The 27,382-nt window shown below is 42.7% G+C and overlaps 2 protein-coding genes across 4 annotated transcripts in view; both read left to right on the top strand.

Moving 5' to 3' along the window:
* Nucleotides 1-5,391: 5,391 nt before the first annotated feature.
* On the top strand, nt 5,392-26,590 carry GPR19 (G protein-coupled receptor 19). 2 transcript variants are annotated; one of them, XM_036112033.2, is made up of 2 exons: nt 5,392-5,532; nt 25,259-26,590. In XM_036112033.2, exon 2 carries the CDS (start codon nt 25,281-25,283, stop codon nt 26,526-26,528), a length of 1,248 nt encoding a protein of 415 aa, XP_035967926.2. In that variant the 5' UTR covers nt 5,392-5,532; nt 25,259-25,280; the 3' UTR covers nt 26,529-26,590. The 2 variants fall into 2 exon arrangements, with proteins under 2 accessions (XP_035967926.2, XP_035967924.2); XM_036112031.2 differs by lacking the exon at nt 5,392-5,532 and adding an exon at nt 6,471-6,656.
* The window catches only part of DUSP16 (dual specificity phosphatase 16), a 170,690-nt gene continuing 148,704 nt past the window's right edge, over nt 5,397-27,382 (top strand). For both annotated transcript variants that reach the window (XM_078075627.1, XM_036112037.2), the window contains exon 1: nt 5,397-5,532. The gene's annotated coding sequence lies outside the window, so the exon portion shown is untranslated. The remainder of the gene's footprint in view (nt 5,533-27,382) is intronic.

The raw sequence follows: 27,382 nt of genomic DNA, 5'->3' as shown, positions 1-27,382 counted from the left end.
TGGTTTTAAAGATGGAGTAAGGGGGCTATGAGCCAAGGAATGTGGGTGGCTGGAAAAGGCAAGAAAATAGATTTTTCTCTGTAGCTTCCAGAAGGGAATGCAGCCCTCCCATCACCATGATTTTAGCCCAGTAAGACCCATGTCCGATTTCTAGCCTACAGAACTGTATGATGATACATTTGTGTTGTTTTAAGCCACTAAGTTTGTGGTGATTTGTTATAGCCACAGTAGAAAATGAATGAATACACTCAAATCCAACTTTGGCCTAGAAAGAGGTCAGGCCTAGTTTCCTGACAGCTTTATTCTCCTTTATCTCTTTCTTTCTCACTAAACCTAAGCTGGAAAGGGAGAGACTCCATGTGGAATGTCGTTGTTCTGCCATAGGGCAGTATTTAATACTTTTTCATTCAGCTGACAAAGTTTAAAGATAAGTACAATATTAAACACCCATATACTCTTCACCTAGATTTCACCAATTGTTAATGTTTTGCCATATTTACTTGCTCTTTCTGTATATGTACATACATATATTTTCTTGTTGTTGAACGGTTTGAGGGTAACTTGCATTTGTCTTGACACTTTATGTTGAATATGTCAGCATTTCCTAAGAATAAGAAAATTCTCCAATAAACCACAATTCCTTTTTCCCACCTAATATAAATAACAACTCTGTGATATTATCTAATATCCATTTCATAATGCAAATTTCCCAAACTGTCCCAAAAATATTTTATAGCTACTTTATATCTATTCTCTCTCCCCCCCCAGTTAGCATCTCAGCAAATCCTATGTTGTGATCTCTAGTCTCTTTGAATCTGTAACAGCATACCCTGCAAACAGCACACCTTTTTAATTTTTATTTCATGACATTGACTTATTAATTTTTTTTAGAGCATGCGAGTGGTGGGGTGGGGGCAGAGGGAGAGGGAGAGAAAATATTAAGCAGGCTCCATGCCCAGTGTGGAGCCTGACATGGGGCTCGATCTCACAACCCTGAGCATCATGACCTGAGCCAAAATCAAGAGTCGGACGCTTAACCAACTGAGTTGCCAGGTGCCTCGTGACATTGACTTTTTGATACGTCCAGACGAGTCCCCTTGTAGAATATTCTGTATTCTCAATTTGGCTGATTATTTCCTCATAATGTCTTACAACTTGTTCTCCAACCCCTGCCCTTTTAAAGAAACTAGGCATTATGGATAGAAGTTTGATTAGACTCAGATTAAACATTTTTTAGAAAGAATACTTGATTAGTAATGTTGGGTAGGTCACATTGCTTCATGTTAGGCAGGCACATAATTTCAGGCTGTCTTACTACTAGTGATGCTAAAATTTGGTCACCTGGTTAAGATGGTGACCCCTACCCCCTTCCAGTCTCACCATGGAAAAGGATACTTTTCCCTTTGCAGTTTGCAAATAATCTACAAACAACCTGTTCTCAACAACTTCTCATTTGATAGTTTGAATACCCATTTTAGTCCTTGCCTGAATAGGTTATTTCATTGGGGGCTGCAAAAATGGTGCCCTAGCTATTATACTCTGTATTCATTAGCTGGCATTCTTCTGTAAAAAGAGCTTTCTTTTAAGAAAACTATTTTAATGAATCTCTCGGTGGCCAGTTGGATAGTGGTTTGCTTTCAGTTTTGTTGAAAGCAATCAGAAAACTCAGGATTTTTAAAAGGATTTGTTACTCAATTTTGGGGGCCGGTCACTAATATCTCAAGATCATCCCCAGTATTTCCAGTTGTTCCTTCAGTTCTCAGGAGATTTTTAAATTCAGGCAGTGCACCACTGTAGGATTTGAGGTAAAGGTGGGTGAGAGTTCACCATTCTATGATAAAATGGAAGGAAAACTAGTAGGTGGGAACCAAGAATCAGTATGGCATCCTGCTGCACAGGTTTTCAGGAAGATCAGCTTTAGAAAGCATACTTGTGGAAGTTGAGGGTCTAGAAATTAGTTCCCATAAAACTGTCTGCATGCTCTTAGACCTCTTGGAAAGTTTTTGTCTGCCCCAGTCTCAAGACCTCTCTAGAGTACCAAACACTCTAAGCAAATTCTCCCATGTTTGGTTGATGACAAGTAAAAGCATAAATAAAGGAATTTCAAGAATGACTTTCAAAAGAACAGCCTGGATTTCAAGGCTTTTGTCTTGCTGCACACTCCTGTTTTGAATTTCAGAAGCTGAATATATTAATTCCTTCTTTCTTTCCATTCCTTTTGTAACTTGAAACAGTGCCACACTCCCTATTTCCAAGGCAAATTGATTCCCAGGCAAAGGAGAAAAAAAATCACATAAATCATTTTCAAAATATTACCCCAATTACAAGTATTGTGGAGTTTTGATGGAAGACACTGTCTTTTTATTTTCTTCCAAATGACCAGGAATAAGTTTGGTGATTACAAATTTGTAAGATTTTTTAAGCACAATTAGTATATTACACCACATGTTTAATAATACTCTGGATTATGAGTCCTTGAAAAATTATTATTATTTTATCATTAAGCCATAATGTACCCATGCAATCATCCTAAAAGGAATGAATAATTTGGTCTTTTTTTTTTTTGTCTCAAGTAATTAGAAGCAATCTTTTTGATTTCTCCTGTTGGAGGCCCTTAGTAGTGAATCACATTACATTACATTTGACAACTTATTTTAGTCTAGTCCATTATTCACGATGCAGAATAGTATAGTATAGTGTGCCTGCTCTGGAGTCAGATTAAATAGTTCCAAAGCCTTGTTCCCACACTAACTAGCTGTGCAGTTCGGAGCACATTCCTTATCTTCTTTTTTTTTTTTTTTAAAGATTTTATTTATTTATTTGAGAGAGAGAGTACATGAGAGGGGGGAGGGTCAGAGGGAGAAGCAGACTCCCTGCTGAGCAGGGAGCCCGATGCGGGACTCGATCCTGGGACTCCAGGATCATGACCTGAGCCGAAGGCAGTCGCTTAACCAACTGAGCCACCCAGGCGCCCATTCCTTATCTTCTGGAAGCCTCAGTCTCATCTATAAAACAGGAGAGATCATTATAGTACCTGTCTCACGGTTTGGTAGGAGGACTAAGTGACATGTGCTAAACACCTGGCACATGTTACATATTAGCTGTTTGTGTTGTTGTTCTTATTATTCTTACTGGCTAAGAAAAGGGAGATGATATCGAAGTCACCATCCTGCTGGCTCTCTAAGAATTTCTTCAGACACCTATCTAGCTTTCCTGATAAATGAATTTTCTGAAAGCAGCAAGTATCAGAATTAGCAGAGTTGCAATTCTCTGTGAGTCTTATATAGAAAAACTGGAATTAACCTGACTTTTCTCCTAAAATAAAAGAAGTAATTATGTCTTTTTTTTTTTTTAAAGATTTTATTTATTTATTTGACAGAGAAAGACACAGCGAGAGAGGGAACACAAGCAGGGGGAGTGGGAGGGGGAGAAGCAGGCCTCCCGCCGAGCAGGGACCCCGATGTGGGGCTCGATGTGGGGCTCGATTCCAGGACCCTGGGATCATGACCTGAGCGGAAGGCCGACACTTAACGACTGAGCCACCCAGGCGCCCCAGAAGTAATTATGTCTTAAGCTGTGAATGTTGAGCCAGGAAGGAACTTTGATTTCTTGAAATTATACTCCAGCTCCCCTGTGCAACCTCTTTTTTTTTTTTTTCTTTTTTTTTTTACAGAATTTGCATTCCTGCACATTGAAAGTATTTCTGCCTCCAAAAATAAATATTTAGAATTGCCATGGTAAGGACTCTGAGTTAGAAACAATCAGTTCTATGCCAGTCTCATGAGACAAACGTAGAGCTAGCTTAAATTCCTGATTTGGGGTAGTCCAAATTCTATCTAAAGGACTGACCTTAAACTAGTCTAATTTATTTTTATTCAAAATGATTGAGCAACTCACATTAGAAAATATTTGTCCTTTCTCCCATAACATTGTAAAGCATTCGCAAATTGTTCCTTGCGTCAGCAGTCAGGTGTGGTTCTGAAGTATCTCCCAGTTAAGGCTGTTGGGACTTGGTTGGAGAAATCTGCTCCTGTGTCCTTTCCCCCTCCTCTGGGATGGCACTCCACAGTCATTCTGTGAAGCTGGCATTTTCATTCAGTTGCACCTAAATAGATCTTTAGGGGAAAGAAGCAATGGAATATGGAGGGAGTGACCACCACAGTGTCCATACTAATTTCCAGACTCCTTTTAATATTTAGGGTCAGCAACAATTCAGTAAGGAAAGGGCCCATTAGGTAAATTTGGCTCTGAAAATGCTAATTGAAAGTCCTCCTCAGCAATTCAGTCCTTTTCCCTCTCCCTTTCTTTAGTCAGCAGGGTCCCATGGTGACCGGTTCTGAAAGAAATCATCCCCTTCAGCAGTTACCTAGCACCATGGCAACAGGGACGTCAGCAAAGCAGGATAGACCCTGCACAAAACAGCTTCTACCAGGCTCCCTCCCTGCCTCTAATTCAACCCTGCCTGAGGCCTAGGAATGGGGCTAAGGACATCTTGACATACACACTGAAAAAAATCCTGTGTGTTTCTGTGTTTTATTTTGTTTTGTCCATAAGCATAGATATATGGGCGTATAGTAAACTATGTTATGAGAATTTCTCCTCCCCCCAAAACATGGAGCGTATCTGAGGGGTGGGGATGGTGGGGTAGAATGGGGACCGGGAGGGAGGTAGGCATGGGATGGTCTTTTTGGTTTTAATGAAACATAAAAATTATATTTATGTTTATAAGGTAACAATAAGTTGATAGTAGGGGAAGTCAGAGCCCTAATTATATGGCCTGACTTATATTTAGACACAAGGCCTCAGAGAAATATTTTAAAAATATTTTTATTTACCTGAGAGTGGAATAGACAAATGCCTTTAATGAACGCTTGAAGGGGGTGTAATGCTGTCCTTGGTGCTGAACACTCTGTTGTCTCAGACGTGCTAAGGGGGCTCCAGAGGGGAGTGAGGGAGCACCTTGTCACGTTAGGGTGTTGATGATAAGAAAGAAAAAAGAGGCTGGGAAGAAAGTATCCTTCCCCTCCCTACCAAGCAACTCTGAATGTCCAGAATAAAATGTTCAGATGAAAAATAAAACAAAAAAGAAAGTGGAGAAGGCTGGAGGTTTGGTTGAATTTTCTCCTTTTCATATGGAGATTTTTGGTCAGAGCCAATCAGGTCAGAGATTTCTGCTGCTTTGCTCCTGAAAGGAAAAGTGGGGGAAGGGAGATAGAAGATAGCCACATTCTCCCCTTGAGCCACATGATCCATTTCCCATGTGACACATTCCAGAGCCTTGGAAAGGAGAAGGGAGGGGCACCAAGAGAGTGGGCTGGGGGCGGGAAGATGGTTTAACAGTCAACCAGCACAGCGTCATCTTGTCTTCCTACCAGGAAGCAGGCTATGAGCCAAGGGGAAGGCAGAGGACAGAAATGAATGTGCTCCCAAGCTTTCCTGGTGGTGTATGGCATTCTCCAAACTCCTATGCAAGCGCTGTTCCTGACCAAGAAGACCCAAGGAGACCATCTCTGAAATCAAGTCCAGATGAAGGTATGTGCTAGGGATCCCGTGGTATCGCGGCTGAAATTTGGCTTACAGGACATAATACCTTCTTTTTTCCAGGCAATTTGGAGAATTTTGTCCTGGCTTAGATTTGGTTAGGGGGCTTTAGATTTGTTACAGGTCTAGAAAAGCTGCTTAGATAGTTCTGTAAAATGAATGATTCACCAGAGTAAGTGCCTGTTGAAGAAAAATTGATGGAAATTGTGTGCAGTGATAATTAATAAAACAAAGCACTAATTGATGACAGTGATTTTTTTCTTTGAGTGCTGGAAAGAGGAAACAAATAATATTACTGAAATCAACTAAATTTCATTGCCACTGCAATAAAATCTTGTCTCCCTTTTCAGTTGCTTATTCTGTGTGCCCGTGTTCCCAGAGGTGATTGGCAGTGGCTTAGGGAGCCTGAGTGGGCAGGCGTGCTGTTTCTTTGTGCTGTGCAGTTGTCTGCCTTCTGATGTTCCTGATACCAGGAGAGCTCATGATTATTTCCATCTCTTGTTTGGGATAGTAGAGTGCCACTGACTTCCAAATCTTACAGAATAGCTATCAAGAAGCCTCCCAGGAAGTTCTCAAAGGAATCTTCCAAAGTTACAGGCTAAAATAACCTGCCATGTACTCAAATCTTGGTATCTTTGACCATTTCTACCCAGCACAAAGAGGGAAGCTAGCAAATTTAAATTTTATTTCATCTTTAACAAATATTTAAAAAGGTCTTGCTATGTGCAAGACATCATTATAAGCACAAATAGTCATTTAATCCTTATAATAACCCTCTGGGGGAGGTAATAGTACTCACATTTTGGTAATGAAGAAACTAAGGCACAGAGAAGTTAGGGAACATTTCCAAGATCACACAGCTAGCAAATACTAGAAACAGGATTTGGACCCAAGAAACTTGACCCCAGAGTCCATGATTTTAACTACTAACCTATGCTTCTTCCCTGCTTGTGTTATTTCAAATGATGTCAACAGTTGATTTGGCTACAAATTTTGTTCAGCTGACGCTACTAGAAGAACAAATCAGCTTGCCTGGCTGAAACAGATCCCCAGTGGAATCTATATTTAATCTTAAATTATCTCAATAGTCACCTTCTGTACCCCCAAATAACCCAGTAAGTAATTGCCTGTTCTTCTCTTCCTTTTGTGCTGTATAGATATCTGGTAGTAAAATACTGTGTTACTATGGTGACCAAATGATGTCCAAAGGCAAAAAAGAAATCTAGAATTACATCATGGTTGATTTTTTTTTTTAAACTGAACTTAACATTCTTTCATCCTCTGAACCTTAGTAATAATACCAGCCTAAACATACTATCTTTAAAAAGCATTTACTTGGTTTTCAAAATAAAATAAATAGATTAAAAACTTTTTAAAATTATGAATACAAACTATGGTATCGAATGGACTGGATCTGTTGGTTTAAAATAATATTACCATACTTCAAGGGAATAGATTACTCTCTTTGCAAATTATATTAGGTTTTTAAGGGAAAAAGGAATTTTTTTCTTAACTTCTAGGAATTTCTGAAATATAAAGATTTCTTCCTTTTGGTCTGTGGAGTTTCCCTTCCGGCTCTTGACAATAGATGATGACTGATCTCAATCTTACATGCTACAGAAAAACTAAGGGAAATTACTAGGTTAAAGATAATAAGGAGGAAGAAAAGGGATAGAAATCTAAAATTGTGAAATTCTTTACTAAATGAGGTATTTCCCTTCAGGGTTTCACTGAAGAATACTTTGAAGAGTGGTTGTGTCCCCTACAATACTGAACTTCAGTCTTTTATATTAAGCCCTGGATCCCTGCTGAAATCTGTTTTCCTGGGACAAATACCACATTTACACTATTATAGTCACCTGAAGTGAGCTTCTTGAGTGAAGGGACTATATCTTCCATCATTGGGTTTCTAGCACTTAGCACCAGGCCTGGTGTATGGTAAGCTCTCGATATCCATTTGCAAAAGCTCTGAAAGCATTCTGCTGGGGCCTGTTTGGGGGCCCATGTCTATTTTGTTCTGCATGTACTTATAGGGAGGACAGTGAAGAAGTACATGTGTAGTGGGAGAGACCTTGACAACAGCCAAAATGATGTCTGAAATTTATACATGCCAGTCAGACTAACTCGAGCAGTAGCACACTAGAGTCCAAGAACTATCCATAAATTCTTTCCTGGGGATTACAAATCCCCCTGACATTTCATTTATCTTTAGAATGAAGTTCTCCTGGTATTTTTATTTATATCTAGATATAGAGGCACCCTAACAGTCTTATTTTCTTCTTGTGTTTGCCTGGCACCATCTACCAACACTGAAATAGTTCACCTTGGGTTGAAACTGAACGTGTTGAGGTCAGTTCCGGCCCCAGGCAGGCTTCTCCTAATCAGCTGTGGCTCCCAGGCCTCAGAATGCCGAACCAAGAGCTCACAGGACTAGAGGACTCCCCCACAGAGAACCCTGGGATCGTTAGTGTCAGAGTAGATTGGAGCCAGGCTGCCTTTCCCAAACCATGGCAGCTAGGACTTGAGTGCAAAAGATTGTCTCAGGGTATCTGGAAAGGTTGCTTAGGATTTGAATTCAAGTTAGCAGGCTAACTGGGGTTAAAATAATCCTCTCTCTTGGAGCTCCCGTGCTACTCTTGATCTCAGGGTCATGAATCCGAGCCCCACATTGGGTGTAGAGATTATGTTAAAAAATAAAAATAAAAAAATAAAATAGTCACGTCTCTCGATGATATTCACAAACATAACCTATTCTATTATTCCCATCTAATTAAGTCACTAAGGAGAGGAAGAATAGGGTTTGTAGATAAGGTGTGGGTCCATGAATCCTATCCACTCATCCTCCTTACCTCCAGTGCTACCTGCTGAGTGAGTTGTGCAAAAGAAACAGCCCTGCTGGAAGCCCAGTAAGGCCAGGCATGCGCTGCATGCCCACCACACTCCTGCAGGGCTTCTCAGAGAAGTGCAACTGGTGTCCTCTACAGCCTTGGGTCTGGAAGCCTCGCTGGGCTTCCCACTCATCTCTCAAATCTACCAGCTCTACTCAACCAGCTGAATGGGAGAAGATCAAACAGAGAGAAAGTAGAGAGGCATCCCCTTATGGAGAGGCCTTGCCAAATGTGCTTTCAACTTGGAGGCTAGGGATGAAAGAGGAGATAGGAAGGGGGCAGTGAGCATGGGGCACAGATATGAGAAAGTGAGGCCTGGGTCCTGCCTTTCAGGCACAGTCACTTGCCCGCTACTAGTAAACCCTGCCACCTGAGTCAGACCCTGCGAGTCCAATGACTGGATCATTTCCTAGCATATGTGTACGTAGGGAAGGAGGAAGCAACGGACAGAAGAACCAGAGTATGGACGCAACTTCTCCTTTATGAACCAGGACAAAAAAACGGCATGAGCTGAGAGGTGGTCTCTCCAAGAGGACAGTTTCAAAAGTAAAAGAGGGGTACCATAATGAATATATTTTCCTGTTTATGGGGTCATTTTCCCTTGGCTAAACTTCTAAAGCTATCATCTCAGGGAGCCTCTCATTCGGCATACTTTCCTAGGCACTGGATGTCTGTCATGTGCAATCTTGATAGAGACTCTGCGATATAGGTTATTAGCCCCCATTTCTGATCCAGGAAACTGAAGCCCAGCGACATTAACCAACCTGCCCAGAGTCCCGCACAGCAAATAGAGCCAGGATCTGAATTCCCCCTGTTCTTTCTGCTCTATCACAAGTAAAGTTCTTTCCTCTGTATTCTTTAAAAATAAATATGTTTTTGGATATTAAGTTAATATAAATACAGTTCTAGAAAATTTGGGAAATGAAGAGAAATTATAGAAGTGTAAGGAAAATAGGGGCACCTGGGTGGCTCAGTCAGTTAAGCATCTGACTCTTGGTTTCAGCTCAGGTCATGATCTCATGGTTTTCGGATCGAGCCACATGCCGGGCTCCGTGCTCAGTGTGGAGTCTGCTTCAGAATCTTTCTCCCTCCCTCTTCATCTCCCCCTTCTTCACTTGAGTGCTCTGTCACTCTCAAATAAATAAAAATCTTTAAAAAAAAAACAAAACAAGAAGTGTAACAAAAATAAAAACCAATCATGATCTTGCCACCTAGAAACAACCACTATTAAAATTTTGGTATATTTCTTTCTCAGTCTTTCTCAGTACATCCAGTGATTACGAAAGGAAACATTTGTTGAGCACTGGCTTTGTCTCAGACATTGTTCTTAGCTCCTTTCTTGCGTCATTTATTTTATTCTCACAACAAATCAATAAGGTGGGTACCATTATTATCCTAATTTCATTGGTAAAGACAGTAAGGACAAAGATGTTAAGTAACTTGGTAGAGGCTACACAGGTATTAAGTGATCTGAAACCCAGGCTGGTTGCTTTACGGCAAGGTTTCTCAACCTTAGCACTGTTGGTATTTGGGGCCAGCTACATCTGTGTGGCGGGGGGCTGTCCGACTTTATTGTAGATGGTTAGCAGCGTCCCTGGCCTCTACCTACTGGCTGTCAGTAATACCCCCCTCCCCCAGGTGTGACATCAAGAATGCCTTCAGACATTGCCACATGTCCCCTGGGAGGCAGAATGACCTGTGAACCACAGCTCTAAGAGCCCATGCTCCCAATCACTGCATTATGTAGCCCCTTCATACTTAAAATCTGCTAAGAGTTCTTTTCTTCCACATCTAAAGAAGGAAACATACCTTCAAGTTTGGTTGCAGCCTATGAAACCTTTTGGAATATCAGCGGCTTTATAGATCATAGGTAGGAGATTAGTCACTTCCAGAAAAATGCTCCTTAGTAGACTTTTATAACAGGTTTATAGTATCCCACCGTTGCCCAGTTGGAAAAATAACCGTATTTCTCTCTCTTACAGTCTTTTCCCTGGTTCTCTGTGACAGGCACCCTTAGCCTTCAAGAATTCAGATTTCAGGGACACCAGCATGGCTCAGTCGGTTAAGTGTGTCTAACTCTTGATTTCGGCTCAAGTCATGATCTCAGGGTCCTGAGATTGAGCCCCGCTTCAGCCTCCGTACTCAGTGGGGAGTCTGCTTGAGATCTCCCTCTCCCTCTGCCCCTCCCCCAGCTCATTCGCTCTCTCTCATGTTCTCTCTCTCAAATATATAACTAAATCTTTTTTAAAAAATTCAGATTTCAGGTGTACACTTAGGGTGTAGCAGGGCAGCGCTTATCAACCATGGTGTCAAAATATGTCCCAAACAAAGGATGTCTTTTGCAAATTATTGCGTGCTAATAAATCAAATACCAAGATTTGCTAGTGATATATTTTTTAATTAATTAGAATAAAGTTAAGGATGTCTACATAATAATTTTCTTCTCCACGTGATTTCTTAGGTTGAGGACTCTGTTGGAGTTACAGATCAAGCTCCTGAAGTTGCACATAGTTCTGAATATATCTGTAGGAGTGTGTCACATGTATGAACACACTGTCACATCTGTCTCTGAGGAGGAAAGACTAAAAATGGCTGGTGTTGGTGATTTGGGTTGCATGACTGATGCGCAGAGGGGATTAAAGTAGGAAGCACTGAGAGATGACAGCAGTATCACTTTAACTTAAAAGATGTCCAGGAGCGCCTGGGTGGCTCAGATGGTTAAGCGTCTGCCTTCGGCTCAGGTCATGATCCCAGGGTCCTGGGATCGAGCCCCACATCGGGTTCCCTGCTTGGCGGGGAGCCTGCTTCTCCCTCTCCCTCTACTGTTCTCCCTGCTTGTGCTCTCTCGCTCTCTCTGTCAAATAAATAAATAAAATCTTTAAAAAAAAAAAAAAAAGATGTCCAAAAATATACGGTACTAAAATATATATTAACCATGTGAAACATGCAAATACACATTCAACATATTTTCAATGACAGCTGACTACGTACAATTGCATAATTTGTCCATGAAAAATGCACATGAATGCAAATTCAAATCTAACTTCTCCATGAACTTAAAGGTTTGCTTTCTTGGAACACCCTGATTGAGGACAGTGGTGCAGATCAAAATTTACCTTGAGTGTTGCTGTGAATTTGATGTAAGACAGAATATGTTTCTGAAAAACAGTTCTTAGTAACTCTTTGTTTAGTGTTTGTACTCCGTGCTTAACAAAAAGTTCACCTTCTTTTCAAATTGCTGTAAATTGCACCTACTGTGTAGTTCTTTGCTTTGAGTGTGATGCATCTGGTCTTTGCCTCCTCACTTCTTTCCTATTTAAGTTGCACAACTAGAGATGTTGATACTGAAATACAAGCTTGAAAATGAAACTGAATGCTTACCTCCAGAACAACTGTTTGCCTCTACTTTAGACTCAGCAAGCACACAGCAGCTATTCAAAAAATGAAATAAATTGAATTTGGGGAGGTGCAGATCCCTTGGCCAAACTGTTTCCTTCAGAATTTGAAAGCCTCCATACTGGGAAGAGAGGTGTAGGAAATTGGTAGAGGACAGCCAGGGGTTCTAGTAAGTGTCTCTCCCCTCTGAGAAGCTTGGTAGTAGATAGAAAGGCAGACAGACACAGCTGGAAGTCCTCTTTGACCAGACAACTTCTTGCAGGGAATCTTCAGTAAGAAATTGTTGGCCCTTCAAAGATAATTATTGGGACAGGGGTGCTTAGCTGGCCTCTAGGGAAAGAAAATTTATCCCTCCTTTGGAGACCCATACTCTTGATCTTGGATATCAGAAGCTCAGAGAAGCCCCAGCAGCCCTAACCAGCTTCCCTCTCCTCCCATCAAAATGCACTCTTGGGGTGAGCTCTCTGCCAGGTGAAAGTGGTGAGTTATAAATTAAACCAATGTGTGGTGCTCATCACAATGTCTACCTATCAGTTTTAGTTCATAATGCTAAAAGGACCTCAAAAATCATCTAGACCAACTCATTTATATTATAGCCATGGAAACGGAGATTCCGAGAGGTTGATTTACTTAAGGTCCTTAGAAATAAGACCTTGTGTCTCTTGTCTTGCTGTTCAGTGCTTATATTCAGGATTAGAGCCCAGGTTTCTTAGCCCCCAGTCCCATGTCTCAGGTGAACCAGAAAGCACTACACTATTCAAGCTTCTCAAGGTTTCTGATACTCTAGATGCTGATGGGGTAGTGGAAAGTGATAGGATGGCTGGTATGAATTTTAATGTTCACACTGAATTATCTAAGAAATGGCTATATTGAATTAGTTTTTATTACTGCAGAACACATGAGCACAAATTTAGTGGCTTAAGATAACAGCTGTTTCTTATGTCACAGTTCTGCAGGTCAGAAGTCTGGGTGGGTTGGCTGGTTTCTCTGCTTTGAGGCTCGTAAGGCTGAAATCAAGGTGTTGGCAGAACTGTGTTCCTTTTTTTTTTTTTTTTTAAGATTTTATTATTTATTTGACAGAGACACAGCGAGAGAGGGAACACAAGCAGGGGGAGTGGGAGAGGGGGAAGCAGGATCTCCACTGAGTAGGGAGCCCGACGCGGGGCTCGATCCCAGGACCCTGGGATCAGGACCTGAGCCGAAGGCAGATGCCTAACGACTGAGCCACCCAGGCGCCCCACTGTGTTCCTTTTGAGAGGATGATTCCCCTTCCAGGCTCTTTGCAGTGGTTGGCAGAATCCAGTGGCTTGTGGTTGTAGGACTAAGGTCACATTTTCTTGATGGCTGTCAGCTGGAGGCCATCCATAACTCCTAGTGGCCTCTCCCTGGTTCTTGCACGGGAGCCCCTGTATCGCAGAGCCAGCTCCTTCTCATGCTTGGAATCATTGTTTGACTTCTTTTTGCTCATCTTTCTGCTTCTAACCAGAGAGGATGCTCTGTTTTTAAGGGCTCATTAGTTTGTGCCCACCTGGATAATCCAGCATAATCTTCCCATTTTAAGTTTCATAACCTTAATTGTATATGCAGATATACAATTTTGCTGTGTGGCATGGATATCTTTAGGGGGCCATTCTGCAAGACTCCATCCTACCAGGCTAATGGGAAAGTCAGTGACAAACATTACTGGGACTCTCTTCCTCTTTCTAGGTCCTGGGGCTTGTAAACCCAGCAAAATGTACGGGGTGGTCCCTCTAGCCTTGGATCCCCTCTGGTCATAGCAGACATGTGATTGTCTGAGCTGGTGTGTGTCCTTGAAAGCTGGGAGATCTGTGGCTTTGGTACCCTGCTGGGGCGGCGGACTGTACTTCTAAGTCCGGCCTTGGATCCAGCCCCCTAGCTGTACTCCTCCATTACCACTTGTCACTTACCTGGAGTGCAGTGAAGTGAGGCAAGGGTCCCAAGCTTATCTTTTCCTTTTCTTTTTTTTTTTTTTTTAAACAGCTCTATTCGTATAGCATAGCACCCACTCATATTAAGTTACAAGGCGGTGATTTGTGTTAATATTTACAGAGTGGCACAACCATCACCATAATCGAATTTCAGAACGTTTTCGTCATCCCCAAAAAGATCTCTTGTGACCATCCAGGCCTGCCTTTTGCATGGCTCCAAGGGCCGTAGCCACATCCTGGTTCAGACATCCTTGTTTCTCCCTCCTACACTCTGTAGAAGTCCTCTCAGAGAACTCAGCCTATAACACACGAAAGCCAAGGAAGCAGGGTTGTCTCGGGGCCCAGCGATACGACTCTCCTCCAAGACAAGGCAGCATTTAGGGTCTGGGTTCATTCTCAGAAGGGAATAGGAAAATCTCAGCGAGGAGCACAGCACAAATCAGTACCCGCAGGGACTTGTCTTGCCTCTGTACAATGTGGTGGAGTCTTCCAGTTGCAGTTATCAGTGGACAGCACTGACTCCATGGAGCAGTGACCTGCAGGGGAGGGAGTCAGGCCTCCTCCTTTTACCCTGCTTCCTTCCTCCTCTAAGCAGAAATGAAGGCATTCTTTGCTTCCTGGGGAGGGAAGATAGTGTGGGAGAATTGGGGAACCCATCTGGTACAAGAGTGCAAGGAAGTTCCCAGAGGCATTTTGTCCCTCCAGGCCCCGCTTACCCCTTTTTATCTCTTCCCCCCTTCGCCCCCCACTGTGTGGTAGGTTCTTTGGACTGCAGAGAAATCTGAGTTGCCTCAAGGGAAACTGCCTATCACAAGTACTAAGGCCAGGCCCCAAGGAGCCTGAAACATTGCTCAGGATCTGAAAGGTGGCTGGTATGCAAGGCAGCTTGGTGACTTGATTTCCTTGTCCTGTCATCTGTCTGCAGCAGGAGTCCTAGAGAGTCTACCATCTTCACATGACAGTTTACAAAGGAGAAGCAAGGGGCAGCCAGGCCCACAAAAGAGAACACTCTCTGCATGCCTCTTTCCTCTTACCAAGAAAGAAACATTTTTCCAAGAGCTTCCCAACACCCTCCTAGAGATTTCCTCTTATCTTGCCAGAAGCAGATGATGTTCATGTGACCATCCCTAGCTGCAAGGGATAGCGGAAAGTGGTTATCTTGCTTTTTCAGCCTCTTGATAGAGGAAGGCAAGGGAGAAGTTGGGAATGGCCATTAGGTGACCATCCAGTCACCTGTCCTTCCATTTCCCGTGGACCCTTGGTCCCTCATTCTGCTTTGTTTTTCTCCATAGCGCCAGCCATTTCTTTACTATGTATGTATTTGTTTTGCTGTTATTTGTTTTCCCCCCTAGAGATAAGCTCCACAGTAGCAGGGACCTTGTCTATCTAGTTAACTTCTGTACTTCCAGCAGTTAGCACAATCCTGGTTCATACTATGTATGAAAAGACTATTGGGTAAATGTATAATAGAAGATGATTTTACATATACCATCGTAACAACATAGTCATTTCTTAGGGTGAAGTTTCTTGGTGTTTATTTCTCTTTTTTCCCCCCATTTTATCTGACTTTACAGATTTTGCATGAACAGTAGAGAGAGGGAGAAGTTCAGTGTTATTAAATCTGGAGCTACATCCCTCCTACGCAGGACTCTACTAAGTGGCAGTAGGGTGAGAAATATTGGCCAGTGTCCTTTATACTTACCCACAGTGGGGTGCCAATATGACCTAACATTTTCTCCTGCAACACTGTTTGTAAAGAATTTTGGGAGGACTGCAGCTTGCGGCCAACAGAAACCGTGTGGGGTAAAGCTTGGGCTCCTTTCTGTTACATTCTTTTTGGGTGCAACATTTATTCCAATGCTAGCCATCCCTACACAGAACCGTCAAGTAGGTGCTTCTCCATCAGTCTTTCACCCTTCACCTGCTCCCTGCCATAATGGCACCCCATCCCCATTCTCCCAGATGCTGACTGTCCTCAAGGCTTTTGTTTCAGCATCTCTTCTGTTTTCATTTCCACTAAGACCATAGATCTCAGAGATCACCATTCTACTGATAATATGTAAAAATATGTACTCTTTAAGAAGCATTTACATTCTGGGGCGCCTGGATGGCTCAGTCGGTTAAGTGTCTGCCTTCAGCTCAAGTCATGATCCCAGGACCTGGGATCAAGTCCTGCGTTGAGCTCCCTGCTCAGTAGGGAGTCTGCTCCCTCTCCCTCTGCCCCTCCCCCCCACTCGTTCTCTCTCTCTCTCAAATGAATAAATAAAATCTTAAAAATAAAATAGTTTTTAGAAAAAAAGAAGCATTTACATTTTTTTTTTTTTTTAAAGATTTTATTTATTTGACAGAGCGAGATACACAGCGAGAGAGAGAACACAAGCAGGGGGAGTGGGAGAGGGAGAAGCAGGCTTCCCGCTGAATAGGGAGCCGGATGCGGGGCTCGATCCCAGGACCCTGGGATCATGACCTGAGCCGAAGGCAGACGCTTAACGACTGAGCCACCCAGGCGCCACCAAGAAGCATTTACATTTTAATAGGGGCCTTGACTTTAAAAGAATTATGCCCTAGTGGTAAGAGAAGTTGGGATAGAAGCCTTCCTCACTTCCAGAAATCACTCCTATGATGCTGACTCTTTATTTCTGATATTTTAAAATTCGCATGAATGACAAAGAAAGATAAAGGTGGTAGAAGAGTAATCTAGTTCCTTGGACAACCAGTATCCAAATACAAAGATGGTGTGCCCAGTCTGATCTTAGGAAACTAAGCTTGATCCCAGTCGGGAAACAGATTGAAAGGCACAGAGCTGGAATATTATGGAGGAATACTTGTATATATTATATAATATATAATATATAGTAGGAAAGGGGAAAATGGCATTCAAGAAAATTCTAGGCTTATAAGCCTGTGATACTAGGAGTCTCAGATGGTGGAGGGGAAGTTCTTTTCAGTGGAAATATGAGGTTCTTTTGCAAGTATTCAAAATTACCTAATGGAAGTAATTTAGCAGAGTGGATTTTAGATGCTTTTGAGAAATATTCAATTCATTGTATTACATGTTTTGGTTTAGGGTATAGAAAAAAGTTTTATGGGTTAATATGTCACTAAAAAAATCATGCCCAACTTGGAGAAAGGTTGTGTTGATTTATTTGGATCTCAGTGATTTTCCCCTTAAAACCCAACAATGTGAATGATGATTAGGTACCTAGGCTCCTCCCCAAAAGCCACTCACTCTTAACACAGCTAAATTATGTGACTAATGTTAGTATTATCGCTCTATAGTATGTGATGTGTGATGTGGTTACTAAAATTTGCTTGTCATATGGCTTTTAAGACTTAATGGGCTAATAATAGGAAGAGTGCTAATTTTTAAAATTTTTTAATAAGTTTTCATTTAAATTCCAGTTAACATACAGTATAATGTTAGTTTCAGGTGTACAATACAGTGATTCAGCACGTCCATACATCACCTGGTACTCATCACAAGTGCACACCTTAATCCCCATCACCTATTTAACCCACCCTCCTATCCGCTCCCCTGTGGTAACTGTCAGTTTATTCTCTATAGTTAAGAGTTTGTTTCTGGTTTGTCTCTCTCTCTCTTTTTTATTTTTTGTAGATTTTATTTATTTATTTGACAGAGAGAGACACAGCGAGAGAGGGAACACAAGCAGGGGGAGTGGGAGAGGGAGAAGCAGGCTTCCTGCTGAGCAGGGAGCCCGATGCGGGGCTCGATCCCAGGACCCTGGGATCATGACCTGAGCCGAAGGCAGACGCTTAATGACTGAGCCACCCAGGCGCCTCTCTCTCTCTCTTTTTTCCCTGTGCTCCTTTGTTTCTTAAATTTTTAATATAAGTAAAATTATATGGTATTTGTCTTTCTCTGACTGACTTCTTTCGCTTAGCATAATACTAACTCCATCCATGTCATTGCAAATAGCAAAATTCCATTCTTTTTTATGGCTGAGTAATATTCCACATACATACATACACACACACATACACACGCCACATCTTTTTATCCATTGATCAGTCGATGGACTTGGGCTGTTTCCATAAGTTGGTTATTGGTGATAATGCTGCTATAAATATCAGGGTGTATGTTTCCCTTTGAATCAGTATTTTTTTATTCTTTGGGTAAATACCAAAAGTACAATTGCTGGATCATGAGGTAGTTCTGTTTTTAACTTTCTGAGGAACCTCCATAAGAGTGCTATTTTTTTTTTAAAAGATTCTGAGAGAGAGAGAGCGCGCGCGCGAGCGAGCGAGCAGGAGCAGGGTGAGGGTTAGAAGGAGAGGGAGAGCGACAAGCAGACTCCCCACTGAGCGCAGAGTCCGACACAGGCCTGGATCCCAGGACCCTGAGATCATGACCTAAGCCGAAGTCGGGCGCTTAACCGACTTGAGCCACCCAGGTACTCCAAGAGTGCTAATTGTTTAAGCACTTGCTATGTGCTAGACACCGTGTTAGATAGTTTATAGAACCATACAGGGATAACACTTACTGAGTATTTTCCTCATACCAGGCAGATTGACTTGTGTTAACTCATTTAACTCCTGTGCATGTATTATCTCATTTAACCTTCACAGTAATCAAGTGAGATAGGGGCTAATTATCCTCATTTTACAGGTAAGAAAACTGGAGCTCAAGAGGGTTAGATAACGTGTCTGGGTAACACAACTAGTTAGTGTGTGACAGAGGTGGGATTCGCACTTCAGCTGTCTGACCTCAAAGCCTGCGTACATATCCACTTTGCAATATCCCTGTATTGTGAGATGATAAATAGATGTTTTTCAGCACAGGATTCCATTCTGGGTGTAAGTTTGCCAGATTTAGCTAATAGAAATAGAGGACACCAGTTGAATATTGTATGGGATATTGTATGGGCCATATCTATGCTAAGAAAATGTCATTGAACCAGGCACCCTGTATTTCATCTGGTGGCCGTACCTGGGTGGCGCGTTGTGAGAATGTGTCTTATCCTCCCTGGTTTTCCTGTGCCCCCACCAAAGTCATGAAGCACTTAGCTCAGTGTGCACACCAGAGCCAGAGCTCAGGGCCAGATAGCAAGAGAGCCACTCGGGAAGCTTCTGACGCCTTCTGTGGCCTCCTTCACCGTTTGTAAATTCAGGGCTTCGGGAGATGTCGCCCTGTAAACGGTGTTCTCCTGGAAGTTGGTAGGCTGGTAAATGTGGGACAGCTGGCTGCACAGGGGGCAAAACACCTCATTTGTGGTGTTTGTCCATTTCCATGGTGTGACTGTTCCTCCTGTGGCTGATTTATGCCAACATGATGTCATTGAACTTGGAGTTGGGAAGAAATGCGCACAGCTGGTTCTGGGCAGCTTAGGCAAGCCAGGCACCCACCCCGTTCTGGGCATTTCTTATTTTCACGTATACACAAAGTGTACATCACCATGAAAGGTTTAAGAGAAAATCTCCACCACCATGTTCTCTAAGTTACAACAATTAAAATTTAAAGGAGACAATTTCTTACCTGGGCTAATACCACTGATCAGACTTCTCACTTCAGTTCACACTGGTTTGGAGTTCTGCTTTCATCCTGCGTTTAAAGGCTACAACAGTTCATCATCTGTCATAATGGATTTCCAGTAGTCTCATACTCTCTATTCCGAAGAAAGGCTGTATTTCCAGACCAACATGTCTACTGCACTTTTGATGCCAAGCCTCCGTGCAGTATGTGGTGGGAGTGATTTTTTTTTCCCCCCAAATGTTCACTATGTCACATATTTCTGAGCTAGCATATTGAACAGATGTATCTGTGGGTAGTAAAGAGGCTGTGGCAGAATAATTTTACATTCCTCTGTTTGATTGAGGAGTCAAGAAAAACCTATCCGTGTACAGCCAGTTTGACCCTCTGAATTCAGATCCCGCCTTTTGTGGCCTCCCCAGGCATGAAGCCCCAGGGGTGGTTAAGAGCATGGGCTTTGGAATGAGGCAATCCTGTGGTGACTCGTTTATAACTATGATCTTGGGGAGGAACTTCAGTTTTTCCCATCTGTGAAATAGAGCTAATAATACTACCTACCTCAAAGGTACCTGACACATGATAAGCACAAAATATCTATCAACTCTCTGTAGTATTAATGTTATAACTGCTGTCCTCGTAATTAATCTTATTGCTCATTAATAAACAGCCTTATCTTATGTGTTGGCTTCGGTCCAGCAGATGCTTACCATTCTACAGAAAATGTTACAGTTTTTTTTTTTTTTTCCAACCAAATCGTGTAAAAATTCAACATTCTAAAAATTCTAGTTTGACATTAAATTTTTGAACAAATGTCAGAAATAAAAATGGTCCTCCTATGTTGTGAGAATGTCTGTGAATCTTTATAATTTCATGAGGGAAAAGAAATCAGTTGTTAGGGTTCTTGGACTTGGGAACAAGCCTAAGCAGAAGTTGATGTGCTTGGCCAGGAATCGCCCCTGGCAGACCTGTGACTACACAGAGTTTGTCAGCTGAGCCCCTCTGTGCCTCCTTGTGGTCCTTTCTTGTGTTTCTCATCATTCATACATTCATCCACCTCTCAGGGTGATTTTCAAAAAGCTAAGATCATGATTCTTGGGGTGCCTGGGTGGCTCAGTTGGTTAAGCGTCTGAGGCTTGATTTCGGCTCAGGTCATGATCTCAGGGTCATGGGATCAACTCCATGCTGGGTGTGGAGTCTGCTTAAGATACTCTTTCTTTCTCCTTCTGCCCCTCCCCCCATAAAAGAATAAATAAATAAAATAATGATTCTTCTACAAATAGAGGATGAATGTATGTCAGAGATTTATCAACTTACTACTGAAGGAACCAGTGAGATCATTAGCCTGGCTCCAAGAGCATTTGAATAAAAATAGGTATATATAGGGTTTTGTTATTGTTGGTTTTTTTTTTTTTAAGAAGGTGGACATAAGATTGCTAGATAGACACAAAACTGGTTAATGTCCTATAGAGCAGTAAGTTCATAACCTTGGGGGTTATTTTTTCTGCTAGACAGAAATCTGCACGTTAACATGTACCTTCACCTTGTCTGGGCTCTCGTCATATCGTAATAGCAAAATCAAGCATGGATGCATTCTCTCAGAGAATTAAATAATTCTTGGGGAAGCCCATTTAACAACGTCCTGGCATGACATTAAAAAGGTATGCTAGACTCTCTTTGCCTTATTTTCAAGTATTGGATACTTTTTTTTTTGAGAGAGAGCGAGAAAGTGGAGGGGGAGGGGCAGAGGGAGAAGGAGAGAGAGAATCTTAGCAGGTTCCATGCCCAGTGCAGAGCCTACTGTGGGGCTCGATCTCATGACCCAAGATCATGACCTGAGCTGAAACCAAAAGCTGGACACTTAACCAACTGAGCCACCCAGGTGATAGAGATATATTTTAATAAGTGCCTTCACTACTCAACTCAGTGGGGTGTGTCTGGATGGGAAGACATAGGTTCAGCAGGAAAGAGGTGAAGAAGTCTTTCCTATTGCTGTTAATATTACTGCATATGGATGACCCAGACATAATTAGTTAAGCAGCCCTTGTATTTCAGAAACTCTCCCCTGAAGAGGGATTTATTTCCAACTTAATGGAGTAGGGGAGACCTTTTTGAAATTTTACTTTGGGACCCTAGAACTTACTTATAATATGGCAGACTAATTTTTTTCCAGAGTGGGGATTGCAGAAGCCTGTCTGAGGACACCTCAGCTACCTTAACTCTCCCCTCAATGAGAATTCTGCTGCAGGTAGCAGTAGTCCAGGGTGACTTCAATTTCGCCTGCCCTGCTCTGCTCAGGAGTCTGTTTTCCCCGTCTCCATGGTCACCAGTGTTTCAGCTCAGGAGAAGACACAATCACTCTCTATCTCTGGTTGAATTCTCCTAGCAGAGCCCCCTAGAGCAGGAGTCATGCATTTCAGTTCTCTGTCCTTACAGATTCCATTCAGTAAATACTTAATAAACAATTATTAATGTAAAGAAAAAGAATAACATTCTTCCCCTGGGAGCCCCCAGCTTGGTGGGGGAAGACAGAAACATGGAAACAGTTCTAAAGCAGGGATTCCTGATCTCGGCTGCCCATTAGGATCACCTGGGGAACCCTGAAATTTCCCACTGCCCAGGCTGCCCTCCAGACCAATTAAATTAGAATCTTTGGGGGTAGGAACAGGGCAGGGGTATTTTTTTAAAGCTCCCTGGAAGAGTCCAATGCATTGCTAAGCTAGAGAACCGTTGCTATAAAGCAAAACACACTTGGAAAATGCTGTAGTAAAGTGCTGTGTGAACGAGGATACCGCAGCCATTCTGGATATGTCAATATTCTCATCCACTGTCTGACCACATCGCAGCCCATGAATGCAGAAAATGTAACCTCTCATTGTAACCTTGGGGAAAAGTTAGGTCAGTCTGATTGTAGGGCATTTAGAAACGATAAAGTCTGGGAGGTGTGGTTTGCAGAAAATGTTGTCTCTGAAAGGAAAAGGGCCCCAAAACGATCAACCCAGAAAAGATGACCCCCCCCAACCATTCCACATGCTCTGTCTCTCCCTTGGAATGTTTTTTTCACTCCCTTGTCTTCCTGAAGAAGTTCTAGTCTCCACGTCCCCTACTCAGACCTCACCTCCTTTGTGAAATCTTCCCTTTTCTTCTCCTATCCCGTACAAAATTGGATCCTCGTTTTTCTCTGCCACTTAGCTCCTTGTCTTGTTAGCATCAGTTATAATTATTACAGAATTTAGTTATAATATGGTCAGGCAGCTTGTTTATACATTTGCCCTCTTCTGGGCCTTACTAATCTTTGTTTCCCTAGTACCTAGCATAGTGTCTTGGTTTATTGAGTGAAAAAACAGGGCTGCAGCAGTTTTAGGTAGAGTCAGAACAGCCGTGCCATCATCAGGGGAGACCTGGACTCAGGAGCTCCTCAAGGCTCCCTTGTCCAGTTTCTGAGGAGTGGGATCCTCTGCTTCCCAGTGGTGGGGCTAGAGGAGTGGGCAGACACACTCACTGGTGACATGCAGCTGGAGGAAATATGGCAGATGGGAGGCCTCACGGTGCCTTAGTTGTGGTGGTGAACTTGAGTTTCATCTGCAGGGTTTTGCTATGAGAGGAAGAGAGAAACAAAAGTAAGTTCACAGGTTTCAAAATATGTGTATTGACTGCAGACTAGTGCCTGTGCCACCAACTTCTGTTTTATTTAGGCCACAGGCATCCCCAAAAAGTTTAGAACAGCTCCTTCTGCCTGGGAAAATTGCTCATCTGCTTTAAACTTTAAATATTTTATTTTATTGATATTGTTTGTAAGTAATCTCTATATCCAACGTGGGGCTCGGAACTCATAACCCTGAGGTCAAGTTGCATGCTCCACTGACTGAGCCAGCCAGGCACCCCTAAAGTTTAAACCTTAAAAAAAAATTGGGGGCATTTTGTAGGTTTTACACATACGAAGGTGAAGAGATAATTTCAATTTTAGAAGTAGAAGGGTCATGCGTTCCAGATTTTCTAGGACAATGCTAATTTTAGATCTTATGTTCTGTTTTCAGGCTGCGTATCCTGATTTTTTTATATGGAAGTATGGTTGCTATTCTTAAAACTGACTGTCAACCAGCCATCCATGCTTAAAGGTCTTCTAGTAGTCAAATGCCTAATTACGACATTTCTTTTGAGAAATCAAGTAGGGCTGCCTCATGGACAAAAAAAGCCTGAAGATGATACGGGACTGGCATTTACTACATTATTGCCCTGAGCTCCAGATTTTTGTTGAATGTGGTTTCTTGGTGAGGACAGTATATATTAACATTCTTCTCCCTGCCACAAATTAGCGCAAAAGTCCTTCAAGGAAAAGCGGGCCATTAAGAACATTCTTTCGTTAAGAGCTGTCCTTAGGGCACCTGGCTGGCTCAGTGGTGGACCGTGCATCTCTCGATCTCGGGGTTTTAAGTTTGAGCCGCATGTTGGGTGTAGAGATTACTTAAAAAAATGAAATCTTAAAAAACAAACAAACAAAAAACCTGTTCTTTAATCCCACCTCTAAAACTTCAGGAACGTTTCTTTGTGAGGCTAGTCACAGGAGCCCACCATGGGGGACACGGGGCCCTGCTGGAGCCTGCTGCTGGAGTGCCCTCCCCTCGTCCACAGCCCACATGGAATTGCTCTGGTTATTTTTTTTTTAATGTTTTTTTTTTTAATTTTTATTTATTCATTCGAGACACAGAGATACAGAAAGAGAGAGAGAGAGCATGAGCACGGGGAGAAGCAGAGGGAGGGGGAGAAGCAGGCTCCCCGCTGAGCAGGGAGCCCGACGCAGGCCTCGATCCCAGGACCCTGGGATCGTGACCTGAGCCGAAGGCAGACGCTTAATGACTGAGCCACCCAGGCACCCTCTGGTTATTTTGGATTTAGGTGCTGTGCTTTCTCTTTTCTGCTTCATAGATTCAGATCAAATTAGACCTTAATAATCCAACTGCAACCCAAGTCACCCCAGTTTTAACTGAATAGCCCACAATTATATAATTGTTTCACCTATTAAAAAAGATAACTTTTTTCCTCACCAAATAGTTCCCCCCAAAATTAAACTAAAGGCTAAACTTTATAATATTCTTCTATATCTAAGGATCATAAGCTTTTAAAAAGCTGCTGAGTAACAGTTAATAGTTGGTTGCTTTTAATCATGCAGAGGCCATAAGCTTTCCAGTAACCTGGGTACATTCTTTAGAGGACGTCTTGTATGTTCTCCCGTCAATATGTCCTTTTGTGAAACAGTAACAGCAGAAGGGCATCAAGATATGTCCTGGATACGTGGCAAAGCTATTAGAACATGAAGCACATCATCTTTGGGAAAAAAAGCGAGCCGTTCTCAGATATCATTTAGTTAGGTGCTATTCTGGCTCTTCTAAGTGTTACATACAGTGGCTCCGTGTACTTCCCTAATGCTTCTGTACTGGAAACTCTGCAGAAGGAAGAACGGGGCCACTTGCAGGAGCCAGCCAGTCTGACTGCAGATTCCCAGGACCTATTTCCATAGCTGACATCTGTGTGTTTCCATCTGCCCACGTCTTCCACTCACAGCCTTACTGCTTTAGTGTCATGACATTTAGGAACTTCTCACCTACTGGCCCCGTATTCCACCGGCTCTTCATTTGCGGGGTGGTGCCCTCACCATGAGCCGGATCCGAGCACCCTCACCCTTTGTGGTCCCCAGTGAGTGAAGGCGCCAAGGGGATGTTCAGGGGTGGGGCTTGGAGTCCACCTCACTTGACGAAAGGTCAAGAGAAGGGGAGGCCAGAGAGAGCTTGAGCTGGGATCAGCTAAAACAGCTCCTGAAACGAAAGAGAGACGGAGCCAGGGCTGTTTCTGGATAGGAGTCCAGTTGTCCTGCCAAGGCTCAAGTCCTCCTTCCTGGCGAATGACAACCCATCTAAGTGTCAGATAAGATCGTTAGCCATAGGAGTCGCTCTTTATGACACCGTTTTAACAGGAGGCCTCCTTCTTCTTTTCTTATCCAGAACTGAGAGGAAACAAGTGAGTATGGTTTTCGCTCACAGAATGGATAACGGCAAGCCGCCCTTGGTTATTCCCACGCTGCTGGTGCCCCTGCAAAACCACAGCTGTGCGGAAACAGCCTCCGCCCTGCCACGCCACGAGCGGACGGCGTTCCACGAGGAGCGCGGTTGGAGGAGCAACACAACAGACCTGCAGCCTGGGCTGAAACCCGGCGAAGTGGCCACAGCCAGCATTTTCTTTGGGGCCCTGTGGTTGTTTTCTGTCTTTGGCAATTCCCTGGTTTGTTTGGTCATCCACCGGAGTAGGAGGACTCAGTCCACCACCAACTACTTTGTGGTCTCCATGGCATGTGCTGACCTTCTCGTCAGCGTGGCCAGCACGCCTTTCGTCCTGCTTCAGTTCGCCACTGGCAGGTGGACGCTGGGCAGCGTGATGTGCAAGGTTGTGCGCTATTTCCAGTATCTCACCCCCGGTGTCCAGATCTATGTACTCCTCTCCATCTGCATAGACCGGTTCTACACCATTGTCTATCCCCTGAGCTTCAAGGTGTCCCGAGAAAAAGCCAAGAAAATGATCGCGGCTTCGTGGATCTTCGATGCCGCCTTTGTGACCCCCGTGTTCTTTTTCTTTGGCTCCAGCTGGGACAATCACTGCAACTATTTCTTCCCTTCCTCCTGGGAAGGAACTGCCTATACCATCATCCATTTCTTGGTGAGCTTCGTCATGCCGTCTGTCCTCATCATCTTGTTTTACCAGAAGGTCGTGAAGTACATTTGGAGAATTGGCACTGATGGCCGAACAGTGAGGAGGACCACGAACATTGTCCCAAGGACAAAAGTGAAAACGATCAAGATGTTCCTCATTTTAAATCTGTTGTTTTTCCTCTCCTGGCTGCCTTTCCATGTGGCTCAGCTGTGGCACCCCCATGAACGAGACCCTAAGAAAAGTTCCCTTGTTTTCACAGCTATCACGTGGATATCCTTTAGTTCTTCGGCCTCTAAACCTACGCTGTATTCCATCTATAATGCCAATTTCAGGAGAGGAATGAAAGAGACTTTTTGCATGTCCTCAATGAAATGTTACCGAAGCAATGCCTATACTATCACAACCAGTTCAAGGATGGCCAAAAAGAACTACGTTGGCATTTCAGAAATTCCTCCCACGGCCAAAACTATAACCAAAGACTCGATCTATGATTCATTTGACAGAGAAGCCAAGGAAAAAAAGCTTGCTTGGCCCATTAATTCAAATCCACCAAATACTTTTGTGTAATTTTGCAGAATTCTTTCAATTATTGTTATGTGCCAGAGATTAAAAAGCTTTAACTCTAAAAACAGGAGCTTTTTAAATGTTTTTTTTTTTTTTAATCAACTTTCTGAGGGAAATGTTTTATGCTGCAAAATGCATTTAATTATTATCATTTCTGTGGTTTTATTTTGGTTGCTTTTGGTTTTAGAGGAAGCTTTCACCTTGAGCTATGGTTGGTAATCCTTTTACCATATTAGTTACATGCATAAAAAAGAGAATGCTTTTCTACTTTTTACTTACCCTTATTGGGTCCAAAAAACATAAACCATACACACAGTCTTTGATTCATGACTCTATTTAGTTTTATTCTGTCTGCTTTTTCTCCTCCCTACTGAAATTTTGTAACTGTGGGCTTCTGTTCCAAATGAAATCTAATGTGACACATTATTTCAGAGACTTGTTACTCCAACTAAGTAACATTGAGGGAGTGTTAATATTGTACATATTTTTACATCACCTTTTTCCGAGTAACCACTGTCCAGATCTCCTGTGGGATGCACTCCATAGGATGGAATATACTGGAACTTGCTGGGAAGCCTTCTGTGACTGAATTTTAATCAGGATTCTTAGGGAAAGAGAAGTGATAATCAAGTTGCCTAATTTCCCTCTTTGTCTCTCTCTCCATTCTCCCTTAACCTAAGCAACTGATGATGCCCTGAAAATTCTGAAGTCATGATGTTTTTCTCACATCTGTGTCCCATCTAGGCTGTGTCTGGGACGTTTACTTCCCTTCTTTGAGTTAAACTCAAGCCAATGAGTAGATGTCTTTGCTAGGCAAGCCCAGAAAGTGCCAACGGGAGAAACGGCAGGTGGCATTT

Source organism: Halichoerus grypus, chromosome 6, assembly GCF_964656455.1.
Source record: "Halichoerus grypus chromosome 6, mHalGry1.hap1.1, whole genome shotgun sequence".
Lineage (NCBI taxonomy): Eukaryota > Metazoa > Chordata > Mammalia > Carnivora > Phocidae > Halichoerus > Halichoerus grypus.
This window is presented reverse-complemented; position numbering and strand designations above follow the sequence as displayed.

Bases quoted from the DNA above. Each gene is read 5' to 3' on its own strand.
- GPR19 (XM_036112033.2), top strand. From the start codon at position 25,281: ATGGTTTTCGCTCACAGAATGGATAACGGCAAGCCGCCCTTGGTTATT.